The sequence below is a fragment of the Myzus persicae genome, unplaced genomic scaffold, assembly GCF_001856785.1.
Source record: "Myzus persicae strain clone G006 unplaced genomic scaffold, MPER_G0061.0, whole genome shotgun sequence".
Lineage (NCBI taxonomy): Eukaryota > Metazoa > Arthropoda > Insecta > Hemiptera > Aphididae > Myzus > Myzus persicae.
The window spans coordinates 109,712-125,668 of NW_019103870.1; the positions used below are offsets into that span (position 1 = coordinate 109,712).

Consider the following 15,957-nt stretch of genomic DNA (forward strand, 5'->3'; position numbering starts at 1 on the left):
AATTTCAATAAAAAAAATAGCAACAAGATTATGGTATAGGACTAAATACAAATAAATTCAATGTTGAACTGAACATAAGTAGGTAATAAAATTAATTTTTAATGATTACAAAATAAGGTCAGATTGATAAATTATATTGATGGATAAATAATAATTATTTATAAAAATAATTATTAACTATACATCAAAATAAATATGTCCTATTATTTTTTAAGGATTGCCACGACAGAAAGGAACAGTAAGTTTGGTTGAGTACCCAAAAAAATGGTCTATTTTTGTTAAAACCATCTGAGTCATTATATATCAAAATAAACTAAACAATAATAAACATATAATTTAAACTTACAATAAGGAACACTAAAACACCTATTTTAATGGTCATTAGTCATTACGCATTAAATCGATAATGTTCCATATATTATTATCTGCATAACAGTATATATTATTGTCAATAGTTTAAGCATTGAGTATTATTTTTGTATTTAGTAGATATGTAGATCAATCAATATTGTTATATTAAAATAATAATAGTTTAATAGCTATACACAATTTAATTTTCTAAATTAAGTATCACATAAGTTATATCCCAATCAAAATATTAAAAAATATTATTTTAACAACCCAACAATGAATATTTTCGAGTAAATAAAACTGTATTAAAAGTAATACACAAATTGTACAATCTTATCAAAAGAAAACAGTAAGATTTTTTAAAGACTAGTTAACATTAACACAATAGCGACTATGGCTGATTCAATAATATGAAAATCAAACGAAACAAAATATTTGATAAAAAAAATTATTTTAAAATAGAATAATAAATAATTAAATCAGTCCAACTAAAGTGTTTCGATGATTTAAAAGCATGCACAATATGACACTAAATTAAACATAAATTACACAGTGAAAGTGATAAAATAATAAAAAAAAGTTAACAAAATCAGTGCATTAAAAAAAAATTGTTTCAGAGATAATTACATTATTAGACTAAAAGACATGATATCATATTTATTTATTTTTATTTGATAAAAATAAATAAATAAATATTTGTGTTAATTAAAGCAGCTGACAATAATAAACTGTAAAATGAGATCATTATTTTAAATCACCCCATGAAGAACCCTTTCTCAATTTTACTGGCAAAGGGACACATAAATTAACTGCAGTCTCCATTGTTTTAATAATTGTTGAACAAGCTTCATCAAGAACTGTATTTTCAACCTGAAAACATTACAGAATAATTTAATAACTTAATGATAGAATACAATTAAAAAACTATTGTAAATACAATATTCATATAATACTTACATCAAAAATTAGTTCATCGTGCAAATGCATAACTAAATGTACACGTGTATTGAGAACACCTTGGTTGATAATTTTATCAATTTTAATCATTGCCATTTTTGTAACATCAGCAGCACTTCCCTGAATAATTGTATTAATTGCTTGACGTTCCACTTGAGCTATTAATAATGTATCATAATAATAATGATAAATTATAATTTATTATTTTGCAAATAGAAGAATAAAAGAATAAAAACATACATTTGATCTTTGGTACTTCGCTGTTAATATCTGGAAAATGTCTGATTCGTCCACTCAATGTTTTTACCAACCCCATTGACCTGCATTGTGATACACATTCATTAAAATATTTTTTGACACCAGGAAATGTGCTTTTGAATTCTGATATTAGTTTATGTGCTTCATCTTGAGTAATATTCAAAGTATCGCTTAGAGTTACTGCACCCATGCCGTACAACATACCATAGCAAACTTGTTTGGTTTTTTGCCTGAGTTCATCACATACCTGAACACACAAAATAAGAATATATTCTTAGAAAAAAACCAAAAAAACTTAACCTAACCTAAGAAATACAGTTACATATTTACACATACCTCAGTTTCTGGTATTTTATGCCATTTAGACGATAAATTTATGAAAACATCACCAGGAGACGTAAGAGCAGATAACAATATTGAATCTTTTGACAAATGAGCGAGTATGCGTAGTTCAATTTGACAAAAATCTACAGATACCAGTGTTTGATCTATAATGATTTTAATATTTTTAAAATATGCAAAACTTATAAAAATATGCATAGATTAACAAAATTGTATGTTATTTATATTATTAAACAAAGTAGCCAAGTAGGTAACGACGAGGATGCTGCAACACATGTTCATGTCTGATTAACAATGTATGTAATTATTAGTTAATAATAAGAAAGTTAAGAAACATCCATTTATATTTTATTTTAAATATGTTACATTTTTAGATAGAAGTGAATTAATTATTTATCCATTTTTCAAATTGTATTTAATATTTTCGAGGGCAGTAGCTGAAAGGGGGAACCCGCCTAACCATCAGTACGACAGCGCTACCAGTAGTGTTCATTCGTCCTCCAAATTTGTTAACTTAGGTTGTTGAATAGACGAGTGGAGAAATGTTTATTTTATATTTTAGGCATAAGACTTGATAGTACTTTATAGTATACTTCATACAAATAATAGAGTAAATTATAACGTATTATGGTATTGTATTTATAAAGCTACAAGAATCCCGAAGAAACGATTTGGGCATATTTTATAACGAATAGTAAATAGACAGAAGTCAGTGTTGGCGGTACTGAAGTAAAATAACGCAGAGTTCGGAATTAATATAGGTATCTGACAGAGTAAAATTCTAGATTACTAAAATTTGAATGCATTGTTTTAATCATTTAATGTTATGGTTATAATTTCTTATTTAAAAGTCAATAAATATAATAAAAAAGAAAAGTTACGACTTTAAAATGGATTCTTCTAAGAAAAATGTGTTAAGTATTTTGAACATGAATATTATTAATTATTATATTATACTATTATAGGTACAATATACATTTTATATTTTTATGGAATTCAGGTAAAACAAAGAATTTTTAGGCACTATTAATAATTAATCAATCTACATATTACTTATAATTTTTCTAGATAATTCATACACATCAAAACTGTGTGGAGGCAATTATGTTCCATAGGTACTTTATATTTTGCTAAAAACCATTTTTAGGACCTTCCCTCCTAACTTAAAGGACTAGTTACGCCTATATGAATGTATCATTAATATTTACACAATACTTAATAATGAGAATCATAACTAATAAAATTATTAATTAGACTAAACCTGGATCATAGATTATTGCATTGTATAGTGACTGCTCACTATTAGTAACATTGATAGTGATTTATTGTATCCTTGACAAAAACTTATGGAAATAAACTTAGTGTACATTCTATGAGTAAGGAACCAAATAAATAAATAAATTATTGGAAATCTCAAAAACAACAAAACATGATCAATTTTCCTATTATACCCAATCCATACAAAATATTTAGCAGCTACTACAAATACAAAACATAAATTGAACCAAAAATTTAGTAATTTTAATCATGCTAGACTTGTGTTTGTTTTTGTATAGAAATTGCTTCTTACTAACAATTGATAATAATAATAATAAATATTTAATGATAATATCAATAAACCTGACCTGACTTTGGTACGAACGCTGATCTCAAACTTAATATATCATTTTCAATGACATAGTCTTTAGGTATATTTTGTAAATTGGGTTCGTGCATACTTATTCTACCTGTATTAGAATATGTATTGCTGTCACAATAAACACGATCATTCTGCATTGTTAAATACACATTGATATGCTACAAAATGAAAAAATTAATAAGGAACTTCTTTCAAAACATTTACTTATACTATACTTACAGAATTTCTAAGACAGCTTAATTTTCGCCAATTTTTTACCAACTCAACCAGTAAATGTGGAGAACTATCAGTTAATTTCAATCTTTTTTTTACCTAGTCAACAAAATATTAATAGTGAAATCTATTGTTAAATAAAATAACTGTCAACACTTACTTTGGCCCATTCTAATGTGGATTGCATGTTAAACCTGGTTCCAGATTGTTCAAACCCTTGTTCAGAAATGTTGGCCATTAGCTTATTTACTGTATCATTTAACTCTACCAAATGTTCTTTGTTTAGACCAAAACCATACAGTTCCATTTTTGCCAATATAATTTGTATAGGCATCTCTATATCTAATGGTGAATTAATAATTAATAAATAAATATTATAGGGTATAGCGAGAATAAAAAATATTTTCTAATGTGAACTTTTTGATGTAAATAATTTTACCTTTGAATGTTTTGTAAATATATATTTGTTTAAGTTGATGTTTTAAAGTTGACATTAATTTATGAGTGATAAATGCATTAAAAACTGCATCGTTTGTTTGTATTTTGCCTTGGAAGTTTAAATTCCATTGAACCTAGCATAATTGTTTATGATTAATAGAATTCAATTATGAATTGATTTATAGATAAACAGAACATTTTTAAATATTAAAATAGTAAATACTATATTATGAATGTATAGTGCATACAAATTACCAAGTTATTTAAGGAGTTTTTTTGTTGTCCATTTATTAGCCAATCAGCTACAAAAGGGTCTCTGAATTTGCAAACCGGTTTAATGTTGCAACATTGAGAGATCATTTTGTAACTTAATTTAGCATCTGTTATGTTAACAACTAAATTTTTATTGGACAACAGCTTTTTCAATAGACTTACACCGGATGGACCTATTAAAATAAAAGAAAACAAATTTTATATTAGAATAAGATTTCTTAGCAATAAAAAGAAACGTACCAGCCTTATTGAAATCTACATAATGTACAACAGTTTGTTTGTACCATGTAATGGCAAATCCTTTTAATACTTGGTTATTAAATTTGAATAATTTTATATTATTATTATTATTATTATTATTATTTTCTAAACTTCGTCTAACAATTCTAGCTCCAATTTTCTGTTCTGTAGTAATTTCTGTAGATACGTTCAAGGCTAATGTTATTTCTTTTCTGCGCTTAATATCTGGAAAGTGATCTCGGGCAAATAAATCAATATTTTCCATTAGTTTAGTTTTATACGCCCATGTATCAAATTTTGAATTGGCATTAGCTTCAGGTTTAATTGGAGACTCCCTAAAACAATAATAAATAATAACAGTTATTATCTATTTATTACTTTTAGATAAATATACATTAAAGATTCAGAAAAAATCAATAATTAGTCATATATGTAGCTTGAGGGGGCTGAAGCTCACTTATATTAAAATATAATAAACTTAATTTTTGCTTAACGATTTAAAATACCTTTCATGATTAATATAAACTGACAGGGAAAATATGTAATACAATCATATTTGTGTGTGGTTGACTATTTTAAACCACGATTACACAGTTCACTTTTAGTGATAATTTAAGATAAATCATCTACAGTCAATACAAAATTAACAGTATAAACATGAATTCATCAACAATGATTACCCACCACATTGAATAATAAACAAAGTTGGGTTAGTGATCACAATTTAGGATATTATATTTTTAATCGTGATAATGATCAACTTTTATTCAACTGGAAAATGCGGCTATATGATATCCTATTTTACTATCAAAAAATATCTGGACTTCAGCCCCCCTAACTAAAAGGTCTGGTTACGCCTATGGAGCTAGCACATAATCATACTTGTGAGGAGACGGTCCACTAGATGAAGTGTCTTGAGAACCTGCAATCATGTCTTCCGAGTCGGATATAGTTAAATCTTTACATGTCATGACAACAACATTACTTTTCTTTGGAGATATTATCGTATTTGACATTGAATTAAAAGAATCTTGAAATGCCAGTTGCATTACACTTTCACTCATTTCTGTAGATATTATGTTCAAAGTTGTATTCGTTTTGCCATTGCCATTCAGTAGTTGATCAAGTTGTGTGTCAATCCTTATTGAATCAGGAAACATAGTATTCTCAAAAGAATTACTTATCTCGGGAGGTTTACTGAGACTTGTTGAGGGTTCTTCAATTTTTTTATATTTTGGCCGAGGTTCTATAAAAATATCATTTAAACAATCGTTTTCCGTTTGAATGTCTTCTTCTCTTTTTCGTTTTTTGGACCCAAAATCTCTTTGACTCATTTCCAAAATAATTTCTCCTCCAATGTTACAATCCCATTTCTCTTCTAGTTCTTTGGGTGTCTTGATGTTAATTAACTCGGCTAAATATGAATCACTTATTGATTTGTTACTAAGATTATCTGAGTTATGTTTTTGACTAACATTTACAGTAATACTATATTTAGTATGTTCAAATGACCCTTCAAAAAGATCCAAACTTTCACGTTTATAATCTTTATTTGTGACTTCTTCTGATTTATCGTTTACACAATCAGATTCAGCAAATAACTCAACACTTTTTGATGAACTTGATGAACTTGATAAATTTTGAACAGAAACATTTACCAAAGATTTCATTGATTGGTTGCTTTCTTGACTATTTTCAATGATGGTAACATCTCTTGATGTAGGCCGTATCTTCACAGTTGTATCGAAATCTTCTTCTTCATTGTTATCATCGACCCAACTTGCTGATTTCAGACCAAGTTCTCTCTATAATATAAAAATAAAATAACATTATAAATAATTATATTAAATAAAAATTCAATATTAATATTGTGTAACAATTTACTCTGTAAAAACTAAAGAACAGGTTAGGTTAAACCCACAGGTTTTCTTATAGGAGTATAACAAACATTTCTATTCAGCCGTTTTCATTTGGCATCATAAGTTTTACTACTTTTATTTTGAAGCATGTTATAATATGTATATAAAATATTGAAATTTAAAAATACTCGTAGCTCACTTCAAAATTAAAATACCTGGTAATTTATAATTATTTAAGTAGATTACAAAAAGCCAACAGTTTTCATCTAAATCGATTCTACCTCTCTTCGACTATTTGATTGATGTTTTGCTAATAGATAGTGTGGATATGTGACGATAACAACTGGATTTACTTTGTTTGTTTATTTAAACATTAGACATGACTATTGGTATTTAAATACTTTTAAATATCTTTTACAAGACTGACTACACATTTGTAAGACTTCTGTACAATATATTATTATACTGGTATGACACTGAGGCGTCCTCTTAAGCCTAAATATTTAATTTAAGTTATATTTCAAATAATTGTTCAAATTATAAGACTGACATTGATGAGTAAACATTTTATTTAGTACATTGAATCTTACCTTCAAAAGATGCCTTGCTTCATTTATGATAAATATAGCAGCTTCTTTTTCATTAAGAGCAAAACGTCCAGCCAACCAAATGTTCTTTCGTTTGTCCTCATCATTGGTATTGTTATTATTTATATTACTAAAAATGAATTTTAAGTATTAAATATACTCATAAGCTATTTAACTATGCTCACCTTTGATATGGAATTGCCTTAGTAAGAGTACGCTGTACTAATCGTAAATCGGCTAATGCTAATTCAGGAATGTTTTGTATTCCTGCATTATACAATGTCCGGGCAGTGATCGAGTTCAAACAGTCCAATCGTAACAACTCAACAAGTTGCCTCTGTACACCGAACTGTAGTCTTTCAGAAAACTGTGATATTAATAATTCTAAGGATGACCACCCAAGTCTCTTACAGAACTGCGTTACCATGCCTAAACAAAATAAAATAAAATAAAACCTATAAAATCAACTCTATGATAAATCTCACCTGCAAAAGTAGAAGATGATTGCTGGAGACTTTGCAAAAGACCTTTGGATGTACCATACTTTAAAACTACTGTGTTAATGGGAATTTCATTTATTAAATCATGTAATAGGAGAGTTGTATAAAATCTTCTATGAACAGCTAATTTATGTTTCTAAATACAAAAATAATCAGTTAATTATGTATCAAATAATTTAACTATACTCCATTCATGTTAAGAAGGAACCTCAAGAACTGATTTGTACACAGGAGCGTGGCTTAACCACGTTGACTGGGGGAGAGGGTGTGCAAAACCGATGTTGCATGACCACTACCACTTACCAGACATAAACTGGTCGCTACTAAGGTTCTTTCTCAACACTAATGCTGTATAGGTATATTAAATATTGCATTTGTGTAACATTTTTGTATAACACATATTGCAAACTTAAAATATTTGAGTAACTTTCAGCTTTTGTCAGAATTTTCTCTAAAAATTAAACCAATAACATACATCTGAAGATGTACTAAAACTGGTTCCAGTCATAGCTTTAACAATGAATCCCTCTTCAATACCAATCATATCTCCTACTTTGCGCATAGAATGTGGTAACTTTTCCCACACATGGAGAACTCTAAACCAATCCAAATGTCCAATCTGATCACTTACTGAATATGGTGTAATCTAAAGTACGATAAATTATTTAATTTAGGTTACAACTATACAAAAACATTTATAAATAATCTATCTTCTCACTAAATAAAGTAAATGAAGTTCAGAGTCAAGGACAAAATTCTGTCTTGCTCTATCTAACTCTTTGATCAGTTTTAAGCCGATTTCAGGTGTAACAGATGCTGCAAGACAAGCTTGGCCTAGATTAGTAGGAGATAGTTTATTGTCACTTTCACGTACAAATTGATGTTCGATTAATAATTTTAGACACTCATTAATTGGAGTTTCATTCACTAAAAAAATTCAACATCAAACTTTTAATAAATTAAAAACATTTAATTATTATGACAAATTCTTACAGTTTTCACCATTTGATATATAAAGTAATGTACACTTAATATACTCAAAAGCTTCTTCTGTAGTACAAACAACACAACCGGCAACCACTTCTAACAGTGCTCGTTTTAAACAGCTAGAAAAATCTCCAACTCCCAAACAACTTTTAATTGGAGGAAGGTTTTGAGTTGCTATTTCTTCACCCATTCGCCGTTCATTCTCATTACATATTAAATAACTTTCTCCTAAAATAAAAATTAAATGTTTAAAACTACAAAAAAATGAACAAACCCAATATCAACAAACCAGCTGTATCAACACCCATGCGACCAGCACGTCCAATCATTTGTCGATACTGTAAAATATCAATAGGAAATCCATGACAATGCGGTGATCTCACAATCACTCTCCGTGCAGGCAAATTTACACCAGAGGATAAAGTTGACGTGGCAATTAATACTCTCACTATATTTTGCTTGAATGCACCTTCAATTATGTCCCTTTCGTCCATTGTAAGGCCTAAAAACAAAATTATGAATAGATTAAGACTTACTATGTGAGTTCTCAAGTTTTCACATGCCTAAATATTAATAAAAAATTAATACAAAATTAGTTATGCTATTATAACAGTCAAGTTTGAAGACAATGTTATAATGTTTTAACATAATATTAAGTCCAAAATGTTAACATAGTATTATGAATTGCTTAAAAAAATCATTTCCCAAAAATGTAAAATACATGCACAGACCAGCCACTGTCTATACATAATATTTTTAAATTAAATAAGCAGTAAATAGAAATTGTGTAAAAACTATTAAAGGCAAACAAAATAAAAAATCACCTGCATGATGAAAAGCAACACCAAATGATATGGTTTTATTTAAATCAGTTTCAAGACCAACGGGACACCTCCTAAGCTGCTCCAACACATCTCCTAGATTTTCACCATTTAATTGATTTCGTAAATCAATTCCAACTTTTGATTTATTATCTCCACCTTTAATTAATAACAATTATTAAGTAATATTTTATTTTAATTATCATTAAAAAAAAAAAAAACAAACATAGTTACCTAAACGTTTAATTTCAGACGCAATTTCAAGAGCTAAAGATTCACACCACTTTTTTGTAAAACAGAATATTAATATTGAATACCCTTGAAGAATTGTATCAATACACAAATACTTTATATCATCTGGATCATTCTAAAGACAAAGTTATAAATATTTATATAAAATACAATATGATCAAATGGAATTTTGTTACTTTACAGGTTACTCTTTTTTACAATTTTTTTTCTTGATTTCATATTGTTAGATATACATAAGACAATGGTAAAGTCAAAATTTGGAGGTCAAACTTGGTTTTGAACTCTGCTATTTTGAGATTTTTACACATTTGCACAAAGCTCCATTGCACTACCCTTTTAATTGTCTTTAAGCTATATTAAGATGTAATAACTATTTTTTGAAATTTTTTTCAGGATGACTACCAGTTATCTACAGATAACAGATCCGATCACAACCTTGCCATTAACTATATAAAAAGTAATGGCTCCCTATACTTGCTGCCAGCCCTGGTCCAACCTCTAAATTTTGACTTTGCCATAGTTTACAATATACATAACTACATAAAACTTTAAAAAAAGAAGTACGGTAAAGTAATAAAATACAAATTAAACAATACAATTGTTTATTGTTCATTACTTTAATTTCAACACTTGGTTTAATTGTGTGACTTAAAGAAAGATTCTTGGCATTATATACATTTTTTCCAATTTTTAAATATTCCTTTAAAGGAACTGGACGAAAATCTGTATGAAACAGTGTAGCATCTAACCATTTTGCAAGAATGTCTAAATTTGGCAATGTAGCAGACATACCAACAATTTGAATTGATAAATTACTTCTTCTGTAATCAAATATTAAAAAAAAAAAATATTCATAGGTAAATAAACATAAAATATGATCTTAATGTTTATTTTATGTACTTACATTTTAGACATGTATTTGATTTTTGTTAGCAATAATTCTAGTAGGTAGCCTCTATTTGAATCGCCGAGCATATGTAGTTCGTCTACAACTATACAACCAACATCTTGCAGTCCATCCTCCTCAATCAAGCTAAAATCAAAATCATTGCCATTAATTTGTATAGACATTAGTTTTACTATTAAGCTTACCGATTTATTATACCATTGGCTTTTTCAATAGTAGCAATAGCAACATTTACAGAACGCAATCCACCAGCCGGAGTATAACTGCCCATAAATCCAGCAACTCTTTTGTTTGTTCCTTCAAATAGTTCCTATATAAAATAATTTATTATTATTGACTATTAATTGAGTACAACTGTTAAATAATTTTAAAAAAAACATTTTACTTGAAAATACAACATTTTTTCTCGTACAACAGATACAAATGGGAGAATTATCAGAACTTTTTTATCTCTTTCTAGAACTGTTTGCATTGTTAATAATTCAGCAACCATAGTTTTTCCTGGGAAAAAAACAAGGGTTAATAAAATGTATTTTATAAAAGTAATAAACTACCAGCAAAATATAATAAAATAAAAAGGATAGCTATAAACTTAAAACAGATAATCTAGAAAATATGAAATATTTAATAAGTAAAATCTTAACCAGCTGATGTAGGTGCCGAGTACACCAGATTGCGTCCATCCAAAACACCGTCACTAGTTAGACATTCCACTTGCCAAGGAAACATTGACACAATTCCTCGTTTTTTATAGTTCTAAAATAAATAAAATATAGTATTACACTCTAAGATGCCACACTTGTGTGTGATTCTGTCTTACAAATGTAGGTAAGAGTATACAATATAGAAGATTGAAGTTTGACAAAACCAATTTTGGGTTGTTTTAATTTTAATATTAGAGTGATCGTATATATTATCAAACTCAGGTAAGAACATTATCTGTGTTAGTACATCTGGTTTTTGTAGATATTTCAATTTTCAAGTTTGCTATTTAAAAATTAAAAAATCATAAAAAACCTAACTTAAAACACAAATAATGTTCTTACTTTTAATTTAAATAATAGGTTAGTTTACTATAATGTTAACAAGAAAAAATTGGTTCAACTGAATTCAACTTTTCAATGTTGTAAATTTCAACATTTGTAAGAGAGCAAAAAAAAATAATAATTATGCTGGAGCTTCCTTTTAAGTATAAAATATTTACTTCTACGATTTGGTCAGGCAAACCCCACGCATCCATTTTGCACAAATCGTCGTCGGTCATTGTAGGTTTTGTGTTAAATTATATAAAATTAATTATGAAATTCAGTTATATGTAAATAAAATTAAACTGATGAGGATTAATGGTTTGCATAATTAATCATGATTCGCTGTGAATGAGACGGATCCACAGGCATTATTATTTATTAATAATTAATGATATTTTTTAAATGTTTGAGATGAAACCACCTACGGCAGTTTTGAGTATTGTTCTGCCAAGTGGCTAGTACTTATGTAGTATGTTGTATGTACATTGACACATAGTACATTTTGTACAATATGTATTTTACGGAATTACTTAGATCATAGATAAGTTTATAAAACTTATATACTAATGTTATTGTTTACTTTTGTTGGCATAGTGGCATACTAACGAATGATAAGGAGAATGTTAAAAAATACATTGTCGCTGTTTAAGATATATATGTATATCTTAACCCGTGTATATTATCTATGTTAAAAAGACAAAATACAGATAAGACTGACTTTTTGGCGGAATTTGTTGTTTTTGACGGGTTGCTACAACTGCTACGATAACTCACATCAACGACAAAATAATGCTCCGAACATATTATCATAGAACAATATTATATTGCTCCGAATGTAAAATGCTACGAATACAAGTTATACTGTGATAAAAAACTTGACCACCCTTATCAATATGACTTATGAGCACATTTTTATTAATTTAGCCCACGGTCTAAGTCGTAGTAACTATAGTTAGTAGTTTGTATTCTGCATGTCACATCAATTGTTCACTTTCAATATTTTCGCACCAATTTGAAATTTGGCTGCAGTATGGGTATCGAAAAAGCTAGTATGTATATTATATTTATTTAACATTATCCACTTTGTTAAATGTATCTGTATTAATTTAAATGTATGCAATTTATTTATAACTTAGATAAATCAAAAAATAGAAGAGCATTTTTGAAATGGAAAAAAGGTTTGTCACTTCTTTTTTTAAATTACTAAAATATTATTAAGACAATGACTTATTGTATTATGGTGTATTACTATATTATTATACATGTACTACTTTTAAAAATAAAAATAATTGTTATACAAATAAATAATCAGTTGTATGTTTTATGATGTAATTTGACAATTGATAGGAAAAAAATTAGAATCAATACGAACAGCAAATGTTCAAAAAGCTTCTGCGCCTAAGAAGCCTGAGAAAATAACCGAACCGCTTCCTTTATCCCAGACTTTAGCTGAATTTGTAAAAAAAACTGAATCAATGCAAGCTGGATTTGTTGAAGTTGAAGATGTTGAAGAAGAGTCGGGGTATAAAAATGTTGTGAAATTGGATAATAAGACTTTTAAAGATGAATTCAGAAAAGTATTGTTTTTTTATTTAAATTATATGTTATGTCTTAATGATTATTAAATTAAGTAATTAACTGTTTAGGTGGTTAGCGCTGCTGATGTTGTTTTGGAGGTAGTTGATGCACGTGATCCATTAGGCACCAGATGTAAACGAGTGACGGAATCAGCTCAAGACTTGGGAAAAAAACTTGTTGTAGTATTAAATAAAACCGACTTAGTCCCAGCTGAAATAGTCCGTGATTGGCTGGCCTATTTTAGAGGACAATTAGGAACCCCAGCAGTACCATTTAAAGCTAGTACTCAACAAGCTGGTTCACGAATTGGTCATAGAAAAATGAACAAGTGTAAAAAAGATACTGAAAAAGCTATAAGTCTATGTGTTGGTGCAGAATTAGTGATGACACTTTTAGCAAATTACTGTCGTAGTGACAAAATGAAAACATCAATTGTTGTAGGTGTTGTAGGTAAAGAAAATAATAAAATATACATTAAATTGTAATTACAGTTGTTAATCATCATAATGTATGTATATTTCTTTTGTTAAAACTTTATGTCATATAACATGTTTTAGGTATGCCAAATGTTGGTAAAAGTAGTTTGATTAATAGTTTGAAAAGATCCAGAGCGTGTCAAGTTGGAGCTGTCCCTGGTGTAACCAAGTATTATAATTTGAGCTTAATATTACTATACTTGAGCAATAATTTAGCAATATTTTTGATATTTCATTTTAAATGTTTAATGCGTACAAAATAATTTAATTATTAATGATTAATATGGAACAAAATAGTGCTATTTGCTTGTATATATTACATATAAATATAATAGATTGCTCAAATTGCTGGTTAAACTAACTGATTTAAAAATTCAATTTTAGAAACATGCAAGAAATTCAGTTGGATAAACATATTAAACTATTAGATTGTCCAGGTGTAGTTTTAGACAAAGCATCTACTACCAATAGCGTAGGATTGAAAAATGTTGTAAGTTCTGGAAATATTGAAGATCCTATTGCTTGTGCTGCTACAATTGTGGGACGTGTAACTAAAGATCAGGTAATAAATTATATTTATGTAAGCTAAATACTGAGTATCACTTCTGACTACAAATTAAAAATATTATTGAACTCATGAACATTTCTTAGTCGTTTTACCTACAGTTAAATTCTGAGAAAGCAATGATTCTACTATTACTCGTTTCAATTAGTCCTGAATAATTATTGTACTGTTTGTGGTGTACTCTTAACTTTTAAGCAGTGTTAGGTATGTTACATTTCTCACTATATAAATATAATTTTAATTATATGAGTTTCAATCACTAAAGTAACTTTCTTAAAAAACAGGTTACTTGGATATTTCTCTCATTTCTTGTCAATTTACAATCATGTTGGTGTGTAATAAAAATGTATATGTATGCAATCACATATGTTGCCTAAAGTATTGAATATATAATTGTGATTACTTAAAATTTAAAATTAATGTGTACCCATTATAAATGTTTGTAGAGTATTATAGATTTTTCCAGTTAATTAAAAACAAATTTTTAATTCTCGATGCAAACAGTAATCCAACATAAATTATTTTAAACGTTGCTTCTAAACTATTCTAACACAATTACAATTAAAGAAACAATACTGTAACACATTACTTTTGTTATGTTACCTTACTTCCCAACACTGCAAGTAGGCATATTTTCCATTAGTCTGTATCTAAATATTTTAGATACCTACTTCGGATATGAGTATATGACCAACTATCAAGTTTATCTAATATAAAAATATTTCTGTATGATAAAAAATTTAAAAAGAATTCATTCGTTATACTTGATTGTAATTGAATATTAATTTCATCCTCATTCATTATTTTAATATATTTTATAAATAATTAAATACATTTTGGTTTTGAATAGATGCAAAAGTTATATGGAATTGGACAATATGATTCATGTGAACACTTTTTGTATTTAAAAGCTAGACGGTTTGGAAATATAGGTCGTGGTGGAATCCCTGATATATTTACATCAGCCCGTAGCTTGGTTGAAGATTGGAATCGGTATGTACAGTTGAATGAACTTGCAGGTTAACTTGAAATCGTCGATACCTTAAATTTTTTCCTAGTCTAGAATTGTCTATTATTTTTTTATCCTTGGATAGCTTGTACTATTTGGCCAGTCCCTTCAACTTCGAGTTAACTAAGACCAACTGTATTGGAATATTTAAATAGACTAATAATTTGTTATTAATATAAAAATAAACATTTTATTTTAGAGGCAAAATAAGATATCACACCCTTCCACCTGAAGTCGAAGCAGTCCACTTAAGCGCACAAATTGTTACTAATGTAACAGATGTATTTAATTTGGATAATGTGCAACGAATAGAAACAGAATTTATGGAAGAACTTGCCAAGTTACAACCTGAATCAACCGGTGAAGGAGTGAAAACAGATACAATGGATGTAGATGGTAAGTCGATGGTAGTAGTTGATGATGGCGTACAAGCAAAAAAATCTGGAAAATTACGTTGGAGGAAAAAGAAGAAATCAGAGCCTTCAGAAACAAAAATTGATTTACAACCTGGCGTTTTAAAACTGAAAAAATTACAAAAGGCCAATGCTAAAAAACAACGAAAGACAGCATCTAGATTGATTAAATGTGAAAAATTATTAGATAAGATTGATTTACTGTAGGATCTAAATGTTATCAAATTTAATTTTCATTAAATATTATATAAGTATATTATCTAA

General features: G+C 28.0%; 2 protein-coding genes across 2 annotated transcripts; one reads left to right on the forward strand and one right to left on the reverse strand.

Moving 5' to 3' along the window:
- Positions 1-1,009: 1,009 nt before the first annotated feature.
- Positions 1,010-12,250, reverse strand: LOC111035675 (DNA polymerase theta). Its single transcript, XM_022317380.1, has 26 exons — positions 11,829-12,250; positions 11,269-11,380; positions 11,010-11,125; positions 10,810-10,934; positions 10,622-10,750; positions 10,334-10,538; positions 9,700-9,832; positions 9,469-9,624; positions 8,934-9,146; positions 8,651-8,872; positions 8,376-8,584; positions 8,133-8,303; positions 7,643-7,793; positions 7,343-7,586; positions 7,161-7,287; positions 5,594-6,516; positions 4,712-5,046; positions 4,454-4,644; positions 4,200-4,332; positions 3,921-4,102; positions 3,767-3,859; positions 3,534-3,705; positions 1,903-2,054; positions 1,549-1,813; positions 1,309-1,466; positions 1,010-1,221 (listed from the first exon to the last, which is right to left on the reverse strand). Exons 1-26 carry the CDS (start codon positions 11,886-11,888, stop codon positions 1,096-1,098), a joined length of 5,103 nt encoding a protein of 1,700 aa, XP_022173072.1. The 5' UTR covers positions 11,889-12,250; the 3' UTR covers positions 1,010-1,095.
- Positions 12,251-12,499: 249 nt separating this feature from the next.
- On the forward strand, positions 12,500-15,957 carry LOC111035676 (guanine nucleotide-binding protein-like 3 homolog). Its single transcript, XM_022317381.1, has 8 exons — positions 12,500-12,701; positions 12,789-12,830; positions 13,000-13,229; positions 13,299-13,680; positions 13,788-13,875; positions 14,091-14,268; positions 15,122-15,264; positions 15,480-15,957. Exons 1-8 carry the CDS (start codon positions 12,683-12,685, stop codon positions 15,898-15,900), a joined length of 1,503 nt encoding a protein of 500 aa, XP_022173073.1. The 5' UTR covers positions 12,500-12,682; the 3' UTR covers positions 15,901-15,957.

What these genes read in the sequence shown, in the direction of transcription:
- LOC111035675 (XM_022317380.1), bottom strand. Translation starts at nt 11,888, where the DNA reads ATGACCGACGACGATTTGTGCAAAATGGATGCGTGGGGTTTGCCTGAC. An exon ending in TGTAGATTTCAATAAGGCTG is followed by an intron (nt 4,645 to 4,711) that starts GTACGTTTCTTT and finishes TTATTTTAATAG; the next exon opens with GTCCATCCGGTGTAAGTCTA. An exon ending in CCACATTAGAATGGGCCAAA is followed by an intron (nt 3,860 to 3,920) that starts GTAAGTGTTGAC and finishes TTTGTTGACTAG; the next exon opens with GTAAAAAAAAGATTGAAATT.
- LOC111035676 (XM_022317381.1), top strand. An exon ending in TTAAAGATGAATTCAGAAAA is followed by an intron (nt 13,230 to 13,298) that starts GTATTGTTTTTT and finishes TTAACTGTTTAG; the next exon opens with GTGGTTAGCGCTGCTGATGT. An exon ending in TTGGTTGAAGATTGGAATCG is followed by an intron (nt 15,265 to 15,479) that starts GTATGTACAGTT and finishes ATTTTATTTTAG; the next exon opens with AGGCAAAATAAGATATCACA.